General features: G+C 38.1%; 2 protein-coding genes and 1 long non-coding RNA gene across 5 annotated transcripts in view; all 3 read left to right on the top strand.

Annotated features, from left to right (window-relative positions):
- Positions 1 to 25,809, top strand: part of LOC309496565 — a 381,708-nt gene that overhangs the window by 96,874 nt on the left and 259,025 nt on the right. The window lies entirely within an intron of this gene.
- Positions 3,909 to 5,905, top strand: LOC309496431 (uncharacterized protein; the record flags this gene model as incomplete). The annotated part of the gene is made up of 3 exons (XM_082166423.1): positions 3,909 to 4,349; positions 4,884 to 5,096; positions 5,588 to 5,905. 3 exons carry the CDS (start codon positions 3,909 to 3,911, stop codon positions 5,651 to 5,653), a joined length of 720 nt encoding a protein of 239 aa, XP_082022549.1. The 3' UTR covers positions 5,654 to 5,905.
- Positions 14,403 to 22,981, top strand: LOC309496546 (uncharacterized protein). Of its 3 annotated transcripts, none has more exons than XM_082166546.1 (8): positions 14,403 to 14,510; positions 17,116 to 17,169; positions 21,328 to 21,436; positions 21,611 to 21,738; positions 21,834 to 22,102; positions 22,199 to 22,256; positions 22,358 to 22,563; positions 22,670 to 22,981. In XM_082166546.1, the coding sequence occupies exons 3-8, from the start codon at positions 21,420 to 21,422 to the stop codon at positions 22,868 to 22,870; spliced, it is 879 nt and encodes a 292-aa protein (XP_082022672.1). In that variant the 5' UTR covers positions 14,403 to 14,510; positions 17,116 to 17,169; positions 21,328 to 21,419; the 3' UTR covers positions 22,871 to 22,981. The 3 variants fall into 3 exon arrangements, with proteins under 3 accessions (XP_082022672.1, XP_082022671.1, XP_082022670.1); XM_082166545.1 differs by lacking the exons at positions 14,403 to 14,510; positions 17,116 to 17,169 and adding exons at positions 19,685 to 19,856; positions 20,361 to 20,548 and having other exon boundaries at positions 21,840 to 22,102; XM_082166544.1 differs by lacking the exons at positions 14,403 to 14,510; positions 17,116 to 17,169 and adding exons at positions 19,685 to 19,856; positions 20,361 to 20,548.

The raw sequence follows: 25,809 nt of genomic DNA, 5'->3' as shown, positions 1-25,809 counted from the left end.
GTCATCGCGGCGGCTGTAATCTTATCCACATTTGTTTTTCTGATTAATTGTTTTGCTCTATGAGAAAGACAAGGTAACAAAATATTCGTCATTTACCTAAAACATGCGGGGCTTAAGCCCCCTTAGCCCAGCCCTAGCGCCGCCCCTGTCAACAACTAAACGAAAATGTTGTATAGTCACAGGACGTTTACCTAAAGTGTGTTGACAACATTCGAAAAACAAACGAAAAAAAACAAACGATGCTACATTAACTTCACAATGCTGCCCCAACAACCAAACAAACTTAAAAGGCATAACTTTGATTCACATTACCTCTACTGGGCAGTTTGAGTCTGTGTCCCGTAGTGTTAATTTCGTCAGACGAGACGAGACGAAATATGTTCGTCAACGACCTTTTTTTTCATGACTAAGACGAGACGATGACAAGACTGCACCACTGTCCAAAAACGCTGACTAAGACTAAATTAACATGCATTATTGTTGACGAAAAAAGACGAGACGAAAATGTTTTGCATAAAATAAAAACTAAGATAAAATCTCTCTTCATTTTCGTCTACAATCGTCTCTGCTTTTTCATCAGCTGTTACGCCTTTAAAATATTCAGAACGAGTTCGCGGCTTCGCGCTGTTGCTCAAGTTACAGGTCTCATACTCCTGTTGCTGCCAGCCTGTGGCTGCAACACGAAACTGCACACAACACTCAAAGCGAACACGAGTGACGAGCGACGACGACATGCTAGGTCGAAGGAAGAGGCTCGATATTTGGTCGCATTTTAAGTACAATGATACTGACAAAAAGTCAGAATGTGTCATCATAACTGACGGGAAACACTGCGGACAAAGAATTTCGGGGAAAAACACCACCAACCTTAAAAGAGCCTTTGGGTTCGCTTATGCTGTGAGAAATACAAAAAAAGAAGAAAAATAAATCATCAAAAACCATCTTATACATTATATAGGTGTGTGAGAATTTGGAAAGCATGATTATAACATAATACTTACATAGCAGAGGCAATGACTGTTATCTGAAGTGTGAAAGGAAGAAGAAAAAACATCACTGAATATCTGAGTCAATGTGCAGATTAATTATATACAATCTAAAGAGAAATTATCACTAACCAAACAATTTGCTATGCCTATGATCATATAATGTCTATAATCATATACAGTAAGTCTGAATGGAATAGTGAGAAATAGAATGTACTGATGAACTTTATAGAGTAAATAGAACTGATTACACCAATATGTTATGAATATGAACATCATAAGTAGATTATACTGCAACAAATTACGGAAAGAAAAATAATTGGGTGCACAATATGTGCTAGACTATGTGTATGTTCCATATCAGTAGGCTACAGTATCTACAGACATTATATCAAAATGCTATACAATTACACAAGTGTGATCATTTGTACTTAGCCCCTGGAGTTAACACAAATTGAAAGACACTTTAACTGTACAAACTCACCATGTGGCACAGAAAAAGTGTTACTTCTTACATAATTCTAATTTTTCCTGATGTAAACATGGCCTAAATGTTTTACTTTGAATGTATATTTATTACTTATAATCTTCAATATCAAATCACTTCTAATCAAATCTCTCTCTGGCACGTGGATGAAAGAGAGCTCGCGCGCTCACAGCAAATGAAAGTAACGTTAACCTTAACTTTTGTAATGATGTAAAGCAAAAACATACATTTACACATCGTTAATAAAAAAAAAAAAGTGTGTGTGTGAAGCGGAATCTAACCGCTATCAATTATGAAAGGCCGGAACATGAATCATACGTATTTGACCCTTCGCAGGGAGTTTGATTGACAGGCGATCTGACCAATCATAATCCGCCATTTTGTCCGACAAAGCAGTTAGTAGATTAACGTTGGATGATTCAAATTTGAGAAACGGTGTGTACTGACTTCTTTCCACGGTTAAAACAACATTCCTCCTGCTGTTCATTTATGTTTACTTGATGCTATAAATGAACTAGAAGGAAGAGATGATCGGTTTACGAGCAGCTTTAACTGAGGCTCTACAGCGATCTGTCAGACACACTAACATTGAGTGAGACTTAGTGTCATATCAAAATTAACCTGGTCTGTCCTGTCTGTCAGCGCGTTGTCAGTGTCCCCTCTGCTCCGCGAAGTATTGTTCACTGCATGACATCATCATCAGTCGCGTGAGTGAGAGCGTCGTCTATAGCAACGGTAACTAAAGGGGGCGGATTTTGCAAACGCTCAATAGAGAAGAGTAGTGTAAGTTAGGTTTAGGTTATGTATTACATTTACATGGAATAAAGCTTCGTTTACGCTTGTATTTAAGACGTAAAGCCTTCAAACATGTTCAATATGTACACAATATCGACCTAGCCTCGGCCATTAATGTCACATCCCTTCATAATAAATAAAATTAACAAAACGGACGTAAATGAATTCTGTACGTTTAAGATAAACATTTAAAACATAAATTAACTCAGAAATTAGCGTTACCTCGGAGAATAACAATAACGTTAGTGGCTAGTCCACCGCATTAGGCCTCTAAGTTTGAACAGCATTTATGAAAGTAATACTCATAAGTCATAATACTCAGTCGTAATCAGACTAAAATAAGTTCACTTTTAATCCAATTAATTAATTCACCACTATTTTGATGATTTTTCCGAATTTTAAAAGACATAACACTTACCAGGCTGAAGCAACGAGAGTTCGTCGTCAACGAGAGAGGGCCGAATGATTTCCTACGCAGCTCCAGCAATCTCATTGGTTATAATCAATCACGTGCTGAAAAACTGATAACGGTCATCTTATTTTGTACGTTTGAAATTATATAAATTGTCCTCATTGTATAAACATTTGATTTATTAATACATCACTAAAGAATAGCAACAATAATAAAATGAGAAAATTATAATGAAGTCAACTGAGGTTAGTTTTAATTGGAAAAAAAAAAATGTATTAATTTCAATACATCCATTATAATAAATACTCATACTAGTGCATAAAAAAAAAGTTTATTTAAATACATTATAATAAAGGTAATCATGTGCCTTGGTGATATCTCTGATTGGACTGCTGCCAAGTATAAAAGACCCCAGCCCCCCTTGACCTTGATCATTCATCAAGAGCTACAATTTTCTGAGGTAAGTCACTTTGTACTTTTCTACAAATGTTGCTTAAAAGTTGTAACTTTACAACTAAAAACGTAATTATTCCAATAAAATGAAAGTGATAGGGTCTATGATGGTGACAAGACAGGCTGACAATATAGGATTAAATGTCAGGATTTGTTCTGAGAGGAGTATTTCTGACAGGAAAATGTAGTTTCTGAAGTAATTTTTTGCCTTAATTCAAATTACATTAATGATTTCTTCTGTAAGGAAGACACGACGATACAGTGAACTATATTGTGACAGGATTTGTTCTGAGAGGAGTATTTCTGACAGGAAAATGTAGTTTCTGAAGTAATTTTTTGCCTTAATGCAAATTACATGAATGATTTCTTCTGTAAGGAAGACACGACGATACAGTGAACTATATTGTGACAGGATTTGTTCTGAGAGGAGTATTTCTGACAGGAAAATGTAGTTTCTGAAGTCAAATTTTAACAAGAGTCTAAATTAAGTTTGACACCACTGCACTAAAACAACTGAATGGTGCATCTGTTGGACAGTTGTATTATTTGCCTGATGAATTGCCATTGGTTTTCTTTTTTAGGATGATGATACATGGGACAACTTTTTGTTGTTGTTGTTGTTGTTGTTGTGGGCACTTTCCCATTGAGATATCCAGAGAGAAATTTGTTGCCAATTCTCAATGGGAAAGTGCCCAAGCAACATTGCTCAAAAAGTTGCCCGTGTATCATCACCTTTACTCTTTCAATCAATGTGTATTTTCTCTTACCCTCCAGAATGTCAGCGGCAAGTTCTCCATACAGCAGGCCTGCACCCATCCGGATCACCTGTGTGGACAACCGCACAAACCGCAGGGCTAAAACCTACGAGGTGTCCAAAAATGAATTCAAAACAGCGTCCGTCAAAACCACCACATTAAGTGCCCTCAGTGATGGCGTGAGGGCATTTATTGCTCCTGTGGATGGGGAAATCCCACTGTTTGAGCCCGGGAGGGCATATATTGTCAAAAATTACAGCCTGTCCCTCAAATTTGGACGGGAGTGCATATTTCTCAATCCAAACACAAAAAAGTTTCAAACGGCTCCATTCGAGTTGCCAGAGGAGGCAGAAAGGTCAGCAAAGTACCTCCTCAATCCAGCAACTGCCCTGCTGTCTGGGGAAGAGCAGGACATATTCACAAGGGGAGGATTCATCTCCCTGAAGGGAGAAATTGAAAAAGTGAGCAAATTAATTTAATAACATTTTATTCAATATTTAAATTAAACTTTTTTTAAAGAGTTTCCCCCCAGGTTGTAATTCTATAGCCACAAATGTTTTGCTAATTTTTATTAATATTAAAGGTATAGCGGAGGATCTTTCCAAATTTTAGATAAGACCCGCCCTCTCCACTTTTTGAAAAGTTTGATTGATTCACCAGAATGATTGACAATTAGGAGGACCAATAGTTTAGACTACCCACCAGGAAGTAAAACATCCTCCGCTATACCTTTAAGATAATCCCCGCCATCAATTTATTGCCTTTTTTTTTTTATAAATAAGTGAAAAGTGACTAAGGTTTTAACACTTACAGGTTGAATTAAGGTAAACATTACCTTAATTCAACCTGTAAGTATTAAAACTTTAGTCACTTTAAAGACGCATTTTAATCAGATTCACAGACAATGTTATATTGATTATCTCTAAGCTAGCACTAGTATGTATTGTATTCACTTGCACTGCATTAACAACAATCTTGCCCTTGTGATCATGCAGTTGCAGGTCCCCAGGATGACCCGAGTGGCTGAAGGAGAGGTTCCCATCAGAGACTTGTCTCTCCGGTGTGGCCAGAAGGTGTTCGAGGTGTCCCTCTGGCGTGATGAGGCCCTGGTGGAGCTCAGCCTGGGAGATCACGTTGAGATTTCCTACCTCAGGGCGACTCTCAGACCTGCTGCCAAACTGAACTCATCCAGCTATTCAGCTGTGGAGGTACACAGCATTATACATCATGTAACCTAATTATTCTCTAATTGATCTTTCTGCATCTTCCTACACTCCTGAGTGTGTACCAAGTGTATATACATTTTTTTTTTACTTTTTATATTCATTGGTAATAATTTATATTGGTAACACTTTAAAATTATTTATATTGGTAACACTATTCATATTGGTAACACTATTAGTTAATATTAATGCGTTGACTAAGTTACCTAACAATGAGCTACACATTTGTTACAGTACTTGTCAAACTATGTAACACATAATGTTAGTTAATAAAATACAAGATCCAAAAACTTTCATTTTCATAACGTTTTAATAAATGTTGAAATTAACATTAACGAAGATAAATAAATGCTTCAGAAGCATTTATCTTTTTAGATCATGCGGTCAAATAACATTAATAGTGTTCATGTAATGACTCATGTCTATTGATATATAATACCTTTGCTGAGACTTCCGTTCATGTTATTACATTTCAGAAGACTGTAGCTGAGCATCATCGGGGTCATGGAGGGAGACGAAGGTGCCACAGTTATGCTGTCTGACGCCGATGAGGAGTACACTGTCCCTGCAGCTCTGCACCTCGACATCGCTGCTGATGACCTGACAATTAAATTGAAAATGACACACATAAATAAAACCATTCAAAGCATTGAACCGTTGGGGGAGATGATGGAGGCCATGTTCGATTCGATTTGACTTTTTGTTTTAAATAGTTCAAATTTTTATTAGTTGTTTTATCATTTATGAATTGTTCAATTTTTTATTAGTCGTTTTATTGTTTGTGAATTGTTCAATTTTTTTTATTCTGTGTTTTATTGTTAATGAATTGGTCATTTTTTACAGTTTAATAAAATGTGTTTTAATACATTTTGCTTTAAGTGTTTTTTTCTATGCATTCCATAAATGTAAATTAAATAATCATTAGCCTAAGTCTGATGCATTTGATCACCTCCCTACCATAAACATAAACCATAAATGCTTAATGTTGCTCTGATCTTAATGCTACCAAGTATGTTAAAAATACTTGGTAGCATTAAGTTCAGAGCAACATTAAGCATTTATGGTTTATGTTTATGGTAGGGAGGTGATCAAATGCATCAGACTTAGGCTAATGATTATTTAATTCTTCATTACTTATACGACCTCCTGGAGAAAATGTTACTCTTAGGGCGTTTTTCCACTGGGTTCGTTTGCTGCGGTCCGAACCCGAGTGCGCTAGTTCCCGGCGCCCCCCGCAGCGTTGGTCTGGTTTCACACTCAATTAGTTGTATCGAACCCAGGTGCGTTTGCAGTGATCTTACGTCATCGCAAACGCACACGGAAAACGCATGGAGAATACAACTCGACTGAGCATAGCTGTAATTTGTCTGTTTTTTTGGTGCTATTATGCACAACATAGTGAGAGACAACTACGTTTATGTTCATTACATGGTGTAATTCAGCACATATCCAGGGGACGCCGTGTTTCACAACGTCCCCCTGCCACTCATGGTTGTCGTGTGTGAGGAAACAATGTGATACGCATGCGCGGGATACTATACTTCCTGAACAAGCGCGCACCCGAGTCCGTGTTGCTTGCACATTAACGCGAACCGCACCACGGTTCGGGAGCAACCTTATAAGGGCGCTTTCACACTGGCAGTTTAGTGCGGACCGGGGCACGGTTCGCATGAAAAATCGCTAATGTGAACGCTGTCAGCGGATCCGGGTGCGCACTAGAGTACCGAACCCGAGACTACCTGGAGGAGGTGGTCTGAGCTCGGTCGCTCCCGAACCGTGGCGCGGTTCGCGTTAATGTGCAAGCAACACGGACTCGGGTGCGCGCTTGTTCAGGAAGTATAGTATCCCGCGCATGCGTATCACTGTCGATATCATTGTTTCCTCACACACGACAACCATGAGTGGCAGGGGAACGTTGTGGGACACTGAAGAGGTGATGTCTCTCACTATGTTGTGCATAATAGCACCAAAAAAACAGACAAATTACAGCTATGCTCAGTCGAGTTGTATTATCCATGCATTTTCCGTGTGCGTTTGCGATGACGTAAGATCACTGCAAACGCACCTGGGTTCGATACAACTAATTGAGTGTGAAACCAGACCAACGCTGCGTGGGGCGCCGGAAACGAGCGCACTCGGGTTCGGACCGCAGCAAACGAACCCAGTGGAAAAACGCCCTAAGGAATAAAGAAATAGAGGAGAGTAATTAACTGCATAACACTAACTCCTTATAACAGTTAATTGTATATTTATATAATACTTATATAGAGAAGTACTGTGTACTGTATTTAAAAACAAAAAAAACAAATAGTGTTGTTTTAAACATCACACTTAAAATTGACAAGACAAACTCAGTTCCTGGAGGACCACAGCCCTGCAGAGTTTAGCTTCAACCCAAATTAAACACACCTGATTAGCTAATCAAGTCCTTTAGGCTTATTTGAAAACTGCAGGTGTGTGTGTTGAAGCAGGGCTGGAACTAAACTCTGTAGGGCTGTGGCCCTGCAGGAACTGAGTTTGACACCTGTGATATTTGGCAAGTTGGCAACAATAATTCAAATTAGGTGTTGATTACCCACAGGCAAATTTTTAAAAGCAATTTTTATACCTAATATTAAATATGCTATCCTTTCTGTCAAATAGTTTGATTTAACCAAATCTAAATAGCTTACACAACATCTAAATAGCTCAAATTTGAATACTTTTTGTAAGCCATTTAGATTTGGTTGAATCAAACTATTTGACAGAGAGGACAGCATATTTAAAGGGATAGTTCACCCAAAAATGAAAATTCTGTCATAATTTACTCACCCTCAAGTTGTTTCAAACCTGTATGAATTTCTTTTTTCTGCTGAACACAAAAGAAGATATTATGAAAAATGTCTGTAACCAAACAGTTGATGTTTGTCTTCCCCATTGACTTCCATAGTATTTTTTTTCCTACTATCTTCTTTTGTGTTCAGCTGAAAAAAAGAAATTCATACAGGTTTGAACTAATTCATAAACGAATATATATATATACCCACACAATACATCTACATCATGATGCTGAGTACGACTGAAATATATTAAAAAATATATATAAAATACACATCATTATAGTCGATTATTGCTCATGACATTGTAATAATGATTGATATCGATTAAAACATACATTAAACACTATTATTTTGCCATATTGTATGCCTGGCAAGTCAACAACAGTTTATGAATTAGTTAACTGCTTTTTAAGCATTAGAAAATCAAGACATTGTTATTTTAGTAGCATGAAAAACAAAACGATTATAAATAAAATCTTACCTGCATCTTATCTGCAGTTGGTATCACTCACAGTGTGTCACTGACTTGAGCTGAACACACATGGCGTGAACGCGGTAAAAACTCCTGCGATTATGCAAATTATTTTATTCACCAGCCATCTGATTGGGTGTTGAGCTCAATACCCAATCATGAGCTCAACAGAGACGTGTGTGATTGGTTGTAATGGATTGGTTTACCCACATGTCTTGAATATGCATTTTTGTCCATTTTGGAAGGAGCAGGGCAAATTGTGTATCATAATATAGCAATTTAATTTACTCATTATCTACGCATATCCAATCCATCCAGTTATCTACGCATATAATCTACTCATTATTTACGCATATAATTTACGCATGATCCAGGGCCATCCAGCCGTTCTTAATGTATAAATGTTGCAGTTGTATTGAGTTGGGATTCAGAAAAGTTTTTGTGTTGGCGTTTGGGGAGTTACCATCGTGGTGACGAGTGGAGCCTGCAGTTATGATGAAGATGTCTTAGAATTTATGTTTCATAACAGAGGTCAGCCTCGGATATCATGTTGAGATTTCCTGCCTCACGGTGATTCTCAGACCTGTTGCCAGACTGAACTCATCCAATTAATCAACTGAGGATAAAACAACATTATGTTGGCATTACCAGTAAAGTAAGTTTAAAAATTGACTACTTTGCTATTTTAACATTTTTTGTACGCATCAACGCGATTTTACCAATCCATTAATTGTGGTGTTGGAAGCTTAGCAAATAAAATATATTAAATATAATATGTATTTTCTGGAATGACTTTTTTGTCTCGTCGTGTAGCTTACAGTAGGCTACTGGGGGAAAGTAGAATTTTATTTCCCAGAATTCTCTGCACGGGACATAATCGAAGAGAAATGTTGAATTTATTTATCTTCGTGTGTTTTTAAGTCAGAAAAATTTAGAAAGCTTGTTATTGGTGTTTAAATGTTGTATTGAGTTGGGATTCAGAGAAGGTTTTGTGATGTTGGAGTTTTGGGAGTTACCATCGTGGTCACGAGTGGAGCCTGCCGTTAGACGGACGACAGGCACGAAAGTTAACATTGAAGACAAATTGGTGGGAGATGGAGGTGTCATTGTACTCAACAGTGTCCCTGCAGCTCTGGACATCGACATCGCTGTTGATGATCGCCCAATAAACTTGAAACTGTCACACAAATACAGTACTACTTATCCATCGGGGAGATTATGGAGAAAGCTTTAAATAAATTTGACTTTTCTATGTTGTCGTTATTACTAGTCCTATTTTTTATTACGGTTGTTTTTTTAATTTCCATGAATTGGTCAGTTACAATTATATAAAATGTGTTATTTTTAATGCATTCCATAAAGGTGAAGTCTGATGCGTTTTATCACCTCCATATCATTAATACTTGTATGACAAGAACCACTTAGGAATCAGTTAATTGCTTTTTCCGCATTAGAAAAACAAGATAGCATAAAAAAAACCAAAAGAATTATAAATTATAATCTTACTTACATCATATCTACACTTTTCCTCGAGCGAATTGGCAGAATCCAGTCAGAGGTCATGACTGACTAACTGAAGTGGTGAGCACATGACGTGAACGCGGCAAAAACTCACTCGAAGTCACGAACCCGCAGTTTGTTTCTTCATCGTTAACTAATCTGATTGGTTATTGCATTATGAGCTCAACAGAGACTTGTGTGATTGGTGGTAATGCTCAACGCTAAAAAAGTATCAAAAGTAATCTTGCATGTGAGCATATTAACCTGTAATGCCGCAACACTTTCATTTAGTTTCACATTTCACTTCAAAAGCGATAGTCGTTATCCATCGACGGCCTATATCACGTAAATTGATCCTTTCAGCACTATATGTATTACACCACAAAATAACATGCTCAACATTTTCGGGTACATTACAACGGTCACATTTATCAGAAATGCATTTTGTCTTTAAATACAAAGTTGACTTTATAGGGGGGATTTTTTAACCCTTGAAGTTTAAGAGCAGGGCAAATTGTGTCTCATAATGTAGCAATTTAATTTCCTTATTTCCTTCACCTGGTTACTGTGACAACGCGCGTCCATCACCACATTAGCTGTTCTTACAATATCATTTATTTTTATAATTACGAGTTGTTGATATAAAAGTTATGATGAAGATTTTAGCATTAAATCATTGAGGCTGTAATCTATCTAACTGAAAAAAAAACATTATTTCCGATTATTGCTCTTGATTTTGTTATAATGAATAACGTCGATTAAAAGAATAGCCTATTAAACGTTTTTTTTATGTGAGGGGGAAAATGTCATTCTTGTTTGACAAGAACCATTTAGGAATCAGTTAATTGCTTTTTACGCATTAGAAAAACAAGACAGTTATTTTAATAGCATGAAAAATCAAAAGGATTATAAATTAATATCTTACTTACATCGTATCTGACACTTTTCATCGAGCGAATTGCCAAAATCCAGTCAGTGTCTGTCTGACTGACTGACTGACTGAGGTGGTGAGCACATGACGTGAACGCGGTCAATCCGATTGTTAAGGCTGACGTCACACGTCACGTTTAGCCTTTTCCGGGTCCAAGCGCTCCTCTCGTCCAGAAATAACAATGGTGGAACCTGTACATTTTTTTACGATCACGTCCTTCTTAGTGAGGCACCTTTGGCGGTCAAAAAGGGTTTAAATTCCTTTAACACCAACAGAGTGGTTAGTGTAGCTCATCACTCAGGTGGCATAATTAAGGGTACCCAGCAAAAACTCGTTGAAAAGACGACTTTGCAAGACGTCTAAACAACGTTACATTTTGGTTGAAAAGTGAAAGGTGAAAAGCCGTCTTTTTCAGGTCGTTGAAAAGACGTCTATAAAAAGACGTCCATTTTAGGTCTAAATTTGGTTGAAAAGTGAAAGGGGAAAAGACGTCATTTTCAGGTCGTTAAAAAGACCTGATTAAACCTGGGCTGAGTTTCCCGATAACGTTGTCTCTTAGCGCGCTACGAAGACTCATAAGGTATAACTTAACTGAAGGTATACCATTTCTAGGCGTGTTCCCCGAACTATACCTTAGGAAGCTGCTTAAGAAATACCTTCTTACGTGCGACGTTACCGGGTGCTGTCCGTGGCGATGCTGCTGAATCTGCTGATATCGATGGCTCGAGAATCAATTATTCTCTCGTGCAGGGGCTGTTTATGTGAGAAAGCGGTGTTCTTTATAAAAAAAGCACTTTAGAAATAGTTGAAATTGCATTTATTAGGACTCATGGGATATTATAAAAAGTAGGCTAATCCAAACTATAATAGCCTATAATAGCATTGCCTACATATTTTAAAATTGTATCATATATTGCTGCCATAATAACCATTTAAATTTGTATGTGCTTTCTTCTCTTTCCCATTTTTGTTCGCTGAGGTGGAGCTGCGATGAAATATTGTTCTTGTAAATACTTTCAAGCATTTCAGTAATAAAAGTGTACATCACGTACGGTGCTCGGCAGTGATCAAAAAGGATTTAAACAGTGAATTTTGAACCTCTTCTCGAAAACGCAGAGATGTGGATTCAGACGGCAATTAAATGACCACACGACCTGTTTGTCAAAAAACAGTAGGTACTAATTTGGCCAGGGATTTTTACGTGGGTTGGGTGAGAAAAAACACTGATATTATGGATTCGGACGGCACTAAAATCACAGACTCACCCCTGTAAATGTTAGAATACCGGACGAGCCCATGAGAAACAATATCAGCGTCCGAATAGGACTTAACTGACAGTAGCCTTTGCTTTCACTGACCTTTAAAAGCGCTCTTTTATTAAAATACATTTATAAAATTGAATTATATATAATAATATAATTAAAATTCTAACAACAATCAGTGTAATGACAATTTTATTCTTTGCATGAAAACACTTGAATTAGCCTAACTGAACACTGTCTGGGTGTATTAAAACTTCAGAATTATATTCATATAGCCCTGCAACAGTGATAAGGTGAAGCTAAGAGTGGTCCAGACCAACCTTCCGAAAGTATGACTTACAGAAGGTATACTTAACTAAGAACGTTTCGGGAAACACGTATTATCCATAAGGTACAGCTTAAGGTGTAACTTAACAACGACGTAGCGTTAAGAAGGTTTCGGGAAACTCAGCCCAGGTCGTTAAAAAGATCTGAATTTCAAGCATTTAAATTAATTATTATGTAATATATTCATTATATCCTACAAAGTGACGTCATTCACCACTCTATATAGATTCATCATATTATACTATATATTATTAATAATAATAATAATACTCAAAATAGAACAAATGACAAAAAAATAACAAGAAAACATTTATTGACACGTCAAATACACACAAATACACACGAACAACACTCATTATTCTTTTGTAGCCACATATCCCCCACCGCCAGATCGTCCAGGGGCATGTTTAAGGTGGTCTCCCACGGCTTTGTATATTTCGTGGTCAGTGGCCTTATTATTCCACTTTTTGATTGCATCTGTAATGATGACAAAGAAAAACATTAGTGTTCTGTTCAGTTTGTTACTAACAAGAATTAAGAGAGGCAACGGTACACAGGCTTTTCAGTTTGGTTCGCATTTTCGCATGAGATTGCAGTGATGGTTTAACCACTGCACCTGCAGAAATAATTTTTAACCTAGATAAATGTGCGCTATTATTAGGTGCATATCCATGTGTTTGTGCGGAATGTGGAGCGCGCACTGCATGACATGGTGGAGGCGCCGGCGAGGTCACTTGCATTTTCCTATCAACAGTGGAAACAACTTAAAATACTCCATCATTTCTGGCCAATACTGAAAAGAATAATACATCAACTACAACTAATTTATTTGTGTAAACTCACAATAACAAGAAAACGTGCTTTTCTAAAATAAAAATAAACAAACAGGGGGCGCTTTCTTCTTGGCGTGACACTAAAGCGCTTCCCAAAAATGAACTGAAACACTATACTATACTATGCTATACTAGCCTCACAGACAGCCTCACTAAAGCTTGAAACGCCCACTTTTAAACGAAAAAATCCGAATCGAAAGCCGTCTAATCGTGTAATCTGACTGAAAGATGCATTTCTTTAAAGGCGCATCTACATTACAGCGGAGATGTAGGGTGATATTGTCACGGTTCATGAGTACGCTGCTTCCTGCTTGTCTCGTGCTTTTGTTATTGTTGTCTGTGTGCCATGTGCGTGTGTGTGGGTGTCACCGTATCAATTATCAGTCAATCATCTCATCTGTAATCAGCTCGGCGCCAGCTGCCACTCATCTCCAGTTCCTTTAAAGACTCACTGAATTCTTCTCTCATTGTCAGATCGTTGGTCGATGTTTGTGCTGTCCCAGCTAGCATGTATAATCGGCCCGAGCGCGGCTGCCCCGCGGCGCCTGCGGCTTAGACTCGGCATCGGCGTGTGTTAACCGGGCCGGTGGTGGGCCGCAGCTCACTCTGGCACATGCATTTTTGTTACGGCTGTAAAGCACTGGGCCGATTCCTTTTCACCGTTCTGGTAAACAGGCTCTGGATGTATGAGCTGGACCACTTCTGGAAATGACTCGGCTTAGGTTCATTTTAGCAATAATTAACATTAAAATTATTTTAAAATTGACGTAAATTCCTGACCCCATCTTATAGTTCATTATTGTCTTGACTTGTCCAAAATATGTTTTGCGTATAATAATAATAATAGCCTAGTTTTACAGATCATTCTATAATATTATATAGCAAAACTATTTAGTTGTCATGAATATGTATACGTTTATGTATTTTAAACATGCACAGTGGATAACAGAAACAAAAAATGCCTACTAAAATATTTTTCTACCGGCCAACATTTAATATCCTGTGTTTACTTGGGTTAATAGGATGGGTAGCCTACATTTATAACGTCTTGTTAGTAACATTGAGTTTGCATTTCACAATACAACATGCATTGACGGCTGAAGTTGAACTCGCTCGGCTCAGACCCTTTTGCCAGCATGAAGCCGATTTCAACGGCAGCGAGCGTCAGATCGCATCGCTGGAGTGACGTGTGCGGGTGAAATAAAACTTAACGCCTGACTTGGAATCCTCCCTTTTCGATCCAGCGCCATTGCGGGTAAGTCGTGTTCAATTTCATATATCAAATTTAACGCCGAGCAGAGTGTCAATTGAGTTCCTTTAACATCCTATATTATCTAGTTATACATTTTGAACTGTTGCTGATTATATGTTGATTATTATCGATCCGTTTAAACTGTTCATGGTCTTTGACATGCTTCCCTCCAGAAAAGGAATGAAATAATTTAGAATTAAATTAAGAATGAATAGGACCGTTATTAAATTCTTTATCATGTCAGAGTAGCTAAGCTAGTTAGCAGCTAATGAAAGTGGCTCCGATTTTTATGGCGCGAACGAAGCTAAACATTAGCTAGCTGCTACGGCTTGGCAAATTGTTAGGCTAGACGCAATTTTTATTGAATGTAATTTACGTGAATAATATTTACGAGCACAGTGATTTGTGAAGAACAAGTGGAACTAAATGTTAGCTGGATTAAGACAATTCACACTGCACAGTAACGGCAACAAAAAATCCCCATTTTGATTTTTTAAGAAAATGTTTATTATTTTACTTATGTAAACTGGTTGGGACTTGCTGGGGACTAACGTTATGATTGGTTAGTTTGCTCCATAATACAACTGCTGCGTTCCAGGCAGGATTTTGAGGTCGTAAATCACGACTTCAAACCAAGACTCACGACTTTGGTGCGTTCCAGGCAACCTAACCCGTGTTTTTACAACCTTAATTACCCGTGAAAAAGTGCACTGGAACGGCAGTCAAACCTGTGACTTCCCGCGTGAACTCGATGTACTCCCAGTTACGAGCTCTGACGTCACATAGTCGGGTTACAGGTTGCCTGGAAGGAAGCATCAATGCTCCAAATATATTGTCTATTAATGTTCTGGGTTGTGAAGATATTGAAAATGTGCAGACCGTCCGCTATTATTGTGAACGCTGTGACATGACGTGGTCGTAAAAGGCATCTAATGGTCTTTTGCATGGGGCTGTATGACACTCTCGAGTCTCGACATTTAATAATACAAAACGAGAAGTCGTTTCTGAAAGCTGCCATCTTTAACTTGTATTGTTGGTTCAAATGAATGTACAATATCTTGTGTTTTCCCGTGGGTGGCTGACTGTTGGGGCAATTTGTGAACGTGACACTTATTTTTCATGACATTCTGAATAACGTTAACGTTACAACGGCCAACTTTTGTGAGATAGGGCTGAGTCTGACTGCAGCATGACAGTCTGAGGCCGGAAGTGAGCGCAGCAACGTTTCAAAGTTTAAAACAAAGTTATTATAAATATATTTTTAACGATTTTATTGAAAATATAATACATCTAAAATATAAGAATTATGTTTTTTCCTATTAACAAAATACAGGCCTATACTGCAACAAATGTTAAGTTTTTTAAAAGTTAAAATTATACTTGATCCATTTGTTTTGTTGAGTCAAATGATTAATGATATATTTTGAAACAAAGAACAAAGCTTAAGCGTTATTTGAAAATATTTTTTAATACTCAAACCATTTTACAACTAACCTTTTTTTTCTTAGACCATAAATATGATAGACTGAAAACTGTGAAAAGTGAAAAAATAAAAACTCCATACAAATTGAGTTAATCCTGAGGCACCTTTCATCTCCTACCTACTAACTCCAAACCTACTCAAACTTATCCTGTGTGTTTGCATGTTGAATGGGATGCATTCATAGATCAATATTATAATAAAATATAAATACAGAAATATATAATTGGTTGTTTTGTAAGCTTACGTTTTAATGTGGATTGTTTATGTAACCTTTACGTTAATGAAGATAATTTAATATTTTGTCTACTCTATATCATGCAGAAAACCATCTAATTCCAAAGAGACTAAAATTAAATATGTGTATCTGATTCTGCGTTCCAGGCAACCTGTAACCCGTGTTTTTCCAACACGGCTATGTGACGTCAGAGCTCGTAACTGGGAGTACATCAATCTAGTACGAGTTCTCGGGTGGGAAGTCACGGGTTTGACTGCCGTTCCAGTGCACTTTCACGGGTATAAGTTTGTAGAAACACGGGTTACAGGTTGCCTGGAACGCACACAGGTCGTGAGTCGTGGTTTGAAGTCATGATTTACGAGCTCAAAAACCTGCCTGGAACGCAGCATGAAATGCAATTCAAGTTGCTTTGAATAAAAGCGTCTGCCAAATAGATAAATGTAAAATTATAGGCTATCTATTGCCACTGTACAACTACAGATGTTCACACCTCCATGAACAACAAAGTGGGCCTTTTTAAAGTGGATTTTAATGGGATTATTTAATTTGTCTGTTTAAAAATACCACCATCACAAAAAGGGCAATGAAAATTTCTGCAACATGTTGTGCATTGCTCAAAGTGGTAGCGCTGAACCTTTCTAAACTGTTATGTGGTTCTCTAGGTGAAATAAAATACAATTAATGCTATTCTCATGGTCAGAAAATTTAATAAATGCTGTAAAATACAACGCCAACAACAAATTAAATCATAAATATTTGTGACTTAAAGTGATACAATCCAACAGTACATACAATCCTTGGACTAAAAAAGGGAAATCGTAATGCTTTAGTATAAGAAGACATTATGTATGGTTTTGTACAATGCTAATCTTTTTTTCTTTTTTCCTCAGGTAATTTGCGTTTGCAATTCAATTTAGGCAAAAAAACAACAACACTGCTCTGAGGTAAGAATGGCTGATCAAATGCATGATTTCAAATCAAATTTGAGACGCAAGGCAGTTAAATCAGTGTCTAATTTGCTGCAGGGTATTGAGAACGACAGTAAGCTTGTTGACAATGATCTGACTGATGACCACACTGTACATGACTTGCATGTTGATTTAAACTGTGACAACAGTAATGACTTTATTTCTGACTGGAACTTTGACAGTGACTGTGATGATAAAGAGGGACCTTCTGAGGATAGTCCTAGACCTGACCTGGCTGATGATTTAGTTAATTGGGCTTTGCAGTTTAACATCACCATGGTTGCACTTACTGCCTTGTTGTCCATCCTAAGGCTTCACCACCCAAATTTGCCAAGAGATGGGAGGACTCTCCTCAAAACAATCACAGACTACAAAATCCTACCTGTAGCAGGAGGTGCCTTCTTTTACTTTGGCATATTGAATGCTATAACAGGCCTTCTTGAAAATGTGTGGATGAAACTCCCTAGCAAACATTGCCTGCAGTTACAGTTAAACTTTGACGGGCTTCCATTGTTTAAGAGTAATAACCAGCAGCTGTGGCCCATTCTAGGTTTGTTGAAGGAAGTAGGTAAATATCCATTCATGATTGGTGTTTTCGGAGGGGATTGCAAACCCAAATCACTCACTGAGTACTTGAGGGACCTGGTGAGTGAGTTGAGTAGTCTTCAGTCTGGGTTTTGGTTCAAAGGAAAGCAGTTTTTTCTGAAAGTCTGTTCTGTTGTGTGTGACGCTCCAGCCCGGGCTTTTGTTAAAGGCATAAAGAGTCATTCAGGCTATTCAGCTTGTGATAAATGTGTACAGACTGGTGTATATATAAGCAACCGCATGACTTTTCCACAGACTGACTCCACCTTAAGAACGGATGCTAGTTATAGGCAAATGTTGGATGAAGATCATCATGTAGCACAGTCTCCTCTGACTGGACTTGGCATCGACATGGTACTTGATTTTCCTCACGATTATATGCATTTGGTGTGTCTTGGGGTTGTACGTCGGTTGTTTGACCTGTGGTGTAGTGGGCCTTTGCCAACTCGCTTGTCTGGTCAGCTGGTTAAAGCACTATCTCAGAACCTACAGAAACTGAAGAATCACATTCCGTGCGAGTTTGCTAGAAAGCCTAGAGCTTTTGAGGAAAGAGGGAGATGGAAGGCTACGGAGCTACGGCAGTTCTTGTTGTATACAGGCCCTGTCGTTCTTGTAGATATTCTGGCTGCTCCAGTCTACTACAACTTTATGCTGCTGTCGGTTGCTATTTTTATGCTGGCTAATCCTGAGGTTGATGTAGGGATATGTGACTATGCAAAGACACTACTTGTGTCATTTGTTGAACATTTTGGCAGACTTTATGGTGAGGGCTTTCTGGTGTACAATTTGCATGGCCTTGTTCATTTGGGAGATGATGTTAAGAGACATGGATGTATTGATGAGATATCTGGGTTCCCTTTTGAAAATTTTCTTGGCGAGGTAAAGCGCATGGTGAGAGGGCCAAATTTCCCAGTTGCCCAGATTGTCCGTCGCTTGTCTGAGCGTACCAATAACAGAAGGGTCCATGAAGGCGATGTGAAAGCTGGAACTGTATTAAAGAAAGAGCATGTCGGTGGTCCCTTACCACAGGCTGTTAGAGGAGGAATACAGGAGTTTAGAGAATTGCACAGGGATCAATTTTGTGTTAAAATTACAGAGGGGGATAACTGTATTAAAATAGGTAATGACATTGGCTTGCTTCAGAATATCATCTTGCTTGAAGGTAATGTGCACTTGGTGTATTATCAGTTCTGTGCTGTTGAGCCATTCTACACATATCCCCTCAGTTCATCTAGCCTAGGTGTGTTTCTTCTCTCACAGTTGTCAGAGAGTTTGAAGTGTGTTAAAGTTGACGATGGCCTTCGTAAATATGTCCTCCTCCCTTTCAAAGACAAACATGTTGGAATCTTTGTTGCATTTACATTAGGCTTAATTGTTGCGTTAAGAGATTAAAGGAATAGTTCACCTCAAAATGAAAATTGTCATCATTTACTCACCCTCAAGTTGTTTGAAAACCGGTATGAATTTCTTTCTTCCGCTGAACACAAAAAAAAATATTTTTAAGAATGTTGGTATTTATCAGACAGTTGATGGTACCTATTGACTTCCATAGTATTTTTTTCCTACTGTAACTTTCCACATATGACAGTGACTGTTAAATGTCACATGAATCCAAAATGAAATAACCCAAAATACTCAGAGAAACGTTAAACACAATACTATGTACAGACAAATATACCCACCCCATAGAAGGTACAACCCATTAAATAATATCAGAAATACAAAACCATCAATCATAAATTACTGCACATATATGTTAGTTAACATCTTTAACAGTAATATATATCTTTAAATAACATGGATGGCAAATATAATTAAAGAAATGTAATAGATGCAACAGTGAAAACCCTCCTCACCTTTTCACAAGGAAAACAGAACTGCTCCACCCATGTGAAGAAGAATGAAACCCTCTTAGAGCACAGCTCTCCCTTAAGGCTGGGAGAAACACAGATCTTTCCCTACACTACTATGGAAGTCAATGGGCTCCATCAACTGTCTGGTTACCGACATTCTTCAAAATATCTTTCTTTGTGTTCAGCAGAAGAAAGAAATTCCTACAGGTTTAAAACAACTTGAGGGTGAGTAAATGATGACAATTCTCTAGGGCTGTCAAACAATTAATTATGAATGAGAACTCTGGTTAGTTAGAGTGTATCCAGCTGGGTTGTGTATACAATCCTTCCGACGGAACACTATTTGTTGTTTTGTTTATTATTTTGCCTTTTTTATTTTTAAGGGTTATCCTGGGTGGAGATTTAACTCTCTGTAGGGGGTACGCTTTCGGACTTTCAGTTCAACTGATTGTTGCGGATTTCAGCATTTAATGACGCCCCAAGCCCAGTACACCTTTGAAGACTAGGTAGTAAATAGTTAAGTGTTTTTTCGTAGATAGGAGCTGGAGTTTCTCAGATTATAGAGGTGAACCCATTCTACAAATATTTGTAAATAATTTTGCTTGTGCGTGTGTATAGTCTTCTCTTCTTCTCTTTGTTGTTCTCTTCTTTTTTTTCGTGCCTACAATGTGTTTTGACTTGCAAGTCTTTGGAACCTAGGTTACATAATCTGACATTTCTTTTTTATAGAATGTATCATATCGTGGAATTTGTAAATTCAAAGGAGGTTGAAGTTGTCCATTCTAATTGGCTGAAAGAAGGCGAAAGTTTCTGGCCCCCTTTTGTTTCTCTTGCAAAGCTGCGTAGGGCAGCTAAAGATGGAGTGATGCCAGGTGCTGACTGGACTCGATTCAAAGTCCGTGTGATGTATTCGCATGGTATAGTAATGCTTCATTTTCAAATAATACAGTTTTACACTTAAAGGTGCATTCAGCGATCTCACACGTTTTTTAAATCAGAACATTTCTGTTCACCTACCGCAAACATCTCGTCACTATCCGCTAGCTGGCTGTCTCCTGAACACACTGTAGAGAAACGAGGTCTCTGCAGTCAGTCTAGTCTCCACAAACGCAGCTCAAACAAACTGAGCAACAAATAGTTTGACCCTCAAGCATAAAACATAATAGACTGTTCCAGCCAATCACTGACAAGAATGATGTGGGGTGGGATTTGGGGGGTTTGAGGAGGAGGGAGGAGCTAGCTAGCCTCTGTTTTGTTTGATAATAGTTCAAACATCAACAAGAGGTTACGCCAACTGGGTTCGCTGATAGCACCTTTAATGAATTGAAACTTTTCTGCACAAGTAACACAAGGAGCCCTTCCATTTCGGGCTGGGCAATATTATCAATGACATTGTTATGCACATCTCATCAGTAAAGCCGGTTCCTTGATTAGTAGTAAATCACCATCACCTGCTTTCAGATGGAGCGGTATTTACTACACAGAGCCGTAGTTCACTCACTGACAAGCTGAGCCATATCACATTAATTATCGCATGTGTATGTAGTAAATGCCACTCCATCTGAAAGCAGGTGATGGTGATTTACTACTAATCAAGGAACCGGCTTTACTTACGAGATGTGCATAACAATGAAATCGATAATATTGCCCAGCCCTACTTCCATTTATACCTAATCTGCATTTGTGTTGTTCACAGATGTGTATGAGATTGCCTGTGCAAAGCTGCTAGAGGCAACAATTACCTCTGATCTAAACACTGAAGAAGAAGAGGATAACAGGCCAGAGTACATGAAGAGAAAGAATAGGTAGGAGTGTCCTATAATTTCCTTTTATGGCCGCTTCAAAAGTTACAATATAACTGGGCAAACAATTAGGCAATGCCTTACAATGCACTCCTGACAAAACAAACTTCATCATTTATAAATTAATTTATTATTCATTCCAAAGAAAAACTGACATCCCTATGTAATCAATGATAGAGGCTGTAAAAGAATCGTATCCAGCAGTGAAGAGGAGCAGGGTAGGACTGCTGCACCTTGTGCTCCAACCAAAAAAAAGAAATCTTACACTCCACTTGCACCAGTCCCCTGCATCCCATATCTTGGTGGTAGGCCTGTTACAATTGTTACAGTGGTTTAGATTAATCTTTTATTAAGCATCTGTGTGAAACTAACACAACTGCCAATTGTACCTTTGTGACAGCTCTAGGTGATGGGAGTCAGCTAGCTGGTCAAGGCTTTTGGTCACCAGGCCATATTTCAGAGACCACAGTTGATCTCCCTTCTGATGGAAACAGCTCAGCAGCAGGTCCGTGGGCTTCTTCCCCGTCAGTGAATATCACAGCAGCGGCTAGTCCACCACCGTGGTCTCCAGTCTCAGTCTCCACTACCAACAGCCTGAGGGCTCCTACTGACACCCCAACTTATGCAGCAGCTGGCAGTAGTCGGTCATCAGGCCAAGATAGATATCAAGTAAGAAGGGCAAGAAAGCTATGCTAAAGCTTATGGAAATAAAAATTCACTTTGGTATGTGTGTAATGAGATTAAAACTTTTTTTTTTTTTCATAGAACACTCCACAAGTACATGACCCTCAGAACAGGTCTTCTCGGGAGGCGGTGCCTACAGGTAGAAATTTTACAAAGCGATCCATCTCTGTTTACTCTGACATATCTACGTACAATGTTTTGCTACTTTATCTGCTTTGCCTGCTTTTTCATGTCTTACAGCAATTGCCAAGGAGATCCTCATCCAGCTCGACTCTATCAGAGAGCAGCAGTTGCTCATCCTGGTGCAGCTCCAAAAAATCACCAGCAGTCAAGCTGTTCCAGACGTCATACCAGACCCAACACATTTTGGGCTCCCGCTTTCAACCATAGAGGAGCTACAATGCTTGGAGGAGACATTAAAAAATCCAGATGAGAAGAAAAATCTGGTGAGTTAAATTATGCATTAATCAAATAATTCCTAAAAGTCAGTCCCCACTCTCACTCGCGCTATATTCCTTAAATCACTAATGATGTACATGTCTTTTATTTCAGACTGTTCTCCTTGGAATGATTGGAGGCATGACTCTTAAAGACACTGTGGGAAGGGTCCTGAGAAGAGCAATGAACACTTCACTGGCGAGACTCATTAATTGGAGTGGGGCCAACCGAAAGCCTGCGTTCAAAGGGCTCACTTTGAAAAATGTGGTTCTGGGTAAGTGTCGGTGCTGTATTTGTATTGAAAAATTGTACTGACCATGTTTTTTTACTCCAAGCGACAGTGAATAAAGTATGTAGGTGCACCAGTGCAACTGACCCGATCAGGTTCTATGGGTGCACACTAGGGCTGTCAAAATTACTCAAATGACGTTAGAATATTCCCTCTAAAAAAAACACACATTCCAACATCTGGTTGCACATTTTGTCAATGTTGCGTTACGTCAATAACAAGTAAGGGTTGCACGACTACTAATTTCTGCTAGTCGATCTCTTATCAAAACAATGATTGTTGTTTATTTTGCGCGCTCAAGTTTATTTCATATGTTCATATAAGTTTATCCTATCGTTTATGTTCATATAAGTTTATTTCATATTGTGCAGCAAGCGCACTCATAATGGAAGCGATGCGGTCACGGCTCGGTCGTTTTTGCCAGGCACGCTCAGGTAAAAATTTAAAAGGAACTGAATAAGATGTCAAATATAACCCTCATGAATAAAATCAAGTAGGCTAATATTTAGGCAGAAAGAACAGTTCACCTAATAAGTGGAGGCTTTAAATCATTTTTGTGGCAAGTGTAAAACTACATGTTTACTGGTCTAATTTGCCATTTAAAGGCATTTCAAAGAAGTAAAATGACTGGCTAAGATATATGTCAAATATAATAACCATGAGCGAAATCAGGTCATTTACCCCAAACAAAATATCATGACTTATGTCTATTTACAGGTTATGCCCATTTGTTTCTGATAAAAGGAGTGTTAGATGTGTATAAACTGGGGCAATACAGCTTTAACACGATGCACGCTGACTTTCGGCTCATTCAAGCCAGCAAATTTGCAACGAAATACGCTTCAGGTGTCTTTCACATATAACGTACCCATGTCTTAATGCCAGACCCGCAATATATCTTTTTTTTACATAACTAATTCAAAGTAAAATGTTGTTTCATCAGTCATCTATATCTCCAACTGCTGTTGGCTCACAGTGTGTACGTGGTTAAACATAACTCGTGGCCACAAGAAATAGATGTTTTCTCAAAATATGAAGTCGATGCCACAAGATAAATATATTGTTCCCTCAACATATGATCTCGAGGCCACGACTTTGCATCGTGCGTGCGTGCGTGCGAGCAAGCATGATGAGCCGACTATGGTTAAGTGTGATCCAATAAAAAAATGCATTTAATGAACCTGTCTTCCTTGTGCTGTTTTATTTTCAGTTTATCTTGCATAAATAACGGTTGCTAAGATATTTTAGTAGGCTATTATCCTGACATGAATGAATTAAATAAGGTTTAAATAAGCCCTCTCACTCGGGGTTCCGCAATCGGGCCGCATTAAAACCGAGCGCTCGCAGAGCAATCGGACCTGCCGAGGATCGGCCGAGTGTTTAATCGGGCCGCATTAAAACCGAGCGCTCGCAGAGCAATCGGACCTGCCGAGGATCGGCCGAGTGTTTAATCGGGCCGCGTCAAAACCGAGCGCTCGCAAAGCAATCGGACCTGCCGAGGATCGGCCGAGTGTTTAATCGGGCCGCGTCAAAACCGAGCGCTCGCAAAGCAATCGGACCTAGATTCATGCCGAGGATCGGCCGAGTGTTTTTGCCTTAATGGGGCCGCTGTAGGCCCGCGCCTTTTTTGCTAGCTGGGGTGTTTCCTGTTTCCCGTGAGTTGGTTTCTTCCTGGAGTCCTGTGCTGTGTGTTCTTCGTGTCTGGATCCTGTCTTCACCTTCACGCCGTTTCACCGCCGGATTCATCGCGGCCATCTAGTCCCTGCGCCACCCTGCTTCAGCCGTCTGACCCTCACCATCTGCCTGAGTCTGAACTTCTGTGTTTAAGTGTTTAATAAACATACATTCTTGAGATCGCCTGCATTTGCTTCCTTTTTCCAGTGCGTCATGACAGATATGTTTGCAGCCGCTGATTTAGAAAACACTAATAATATTATTAATTAATAGACACTTAAAATGCCTCTTATTTTTTTCTGACATATTTATTATCAGCCTGCTTTTGTCGGTGCTTTGCGGCAAGATTTATGAGTGCGCTTGAGCGCGGAATAGGCTATTCCTCCATGCATCCAGTATTTAAGCAGAGATTAATATAAACGTGCATATAGACTAAAAATCTTTAGCCTATATGCATGACAACTCTAATCAATGCATTTACTAGTTGACATTATTTAATAATTATTAATTAGCTCTTTGTGTTAAATTAGTAGTAGTAAATTAAAGTAGTTAACATAATTAATGAACTAACAAGATAATAAAACAAAGATTCAATTAAGATGCTAACTATATATTTCTATATAGCATTGCTTGTTCCACCACGCAAAGGACTGTTTTTAAGGTGAGAATCCTTTATAAATGTGAAGATTTACTGTATCTTGAAGATTGCTGTATTATATTGTATCTTCTGTTATAAAGATGTAGATTGGTATTTCGTTAATAAAAATAATAAGCACATAATGCTGTAAAAAAATAAACAACTTATGTTCTGTTAGATGTTTTGTGTTTTGACTACTTTTTGAATTTTGTCTAATTATATCTCTATGTAATGAAGATATATTATCCAAAATATAATAACATTATATATATATATATATATATATATATATATATATATATATATATATATATATATATATATATATATATATATATATATAACATTATATTACATTATATAATTTTGCCTGGGGCCCCCACTCTTAGTATTAGTTAGTAGGCCTAATACCCTTTCAGCTAAAAGTGATTAGAGGGGATAATACTACAATTTACAACATTAGATGAGATGCATTTTTGTATTTGATGTATTTTTAATTCATTTAAATTAGATTTTTATTTTTAATTGATTACATTTTTATTGATTGAATAATTGTATTATTATAAATTATTAAGATAAACATTTTAATTATAATTTAATATTTATTTATTTTTGTTTAATAAAAATGCAACAACAAACAACAAAAAGATTATG

Source organism: Leuciscus leuciscus (assembly GCF_965113295.1).
Source record: "Leuciscus leuciscus genome assembly, chromosome: 4".
In the NCBI taxonomy this organism is placed as follows: Eukaryota; Metazoa; Chordata; class Actinopteri; order Cypriniformes; family Leuciscidae; genus Leuciscus; species Leuciscus leuciscus.
The sequence above is the reverse complement of the archived record's forward strand: the minus strand, read 5'-3'. Positions and strand labels throughout refer to the sequence as shown.

Excerpts from the sequence above, each read along its gene's own strand:
- LOC309496546 (XM_082166544.1), top strand. The coding sequence starts at position 20,362 with ATGTATCATATCGTGGAATTTGTAAATTCAAAGGAGGTTGAAGTTGTC. Across the intron at positions 22,257-22,357 it reads TCGGGAGGCGGTGCCTACAG|CAATTGCCAAGGAGATCCTC; the intron begins GTAGAAATTTTA and ends CATGTCTTACAG. Across the intron at positions 22,564-22,669 it reads CAGATGAGAAGAAAAATCTG|ACTGTTCTCCTTGGAATGAT; the intron begins GTGAGTTAAATT and ends CTTTTATTTCAG.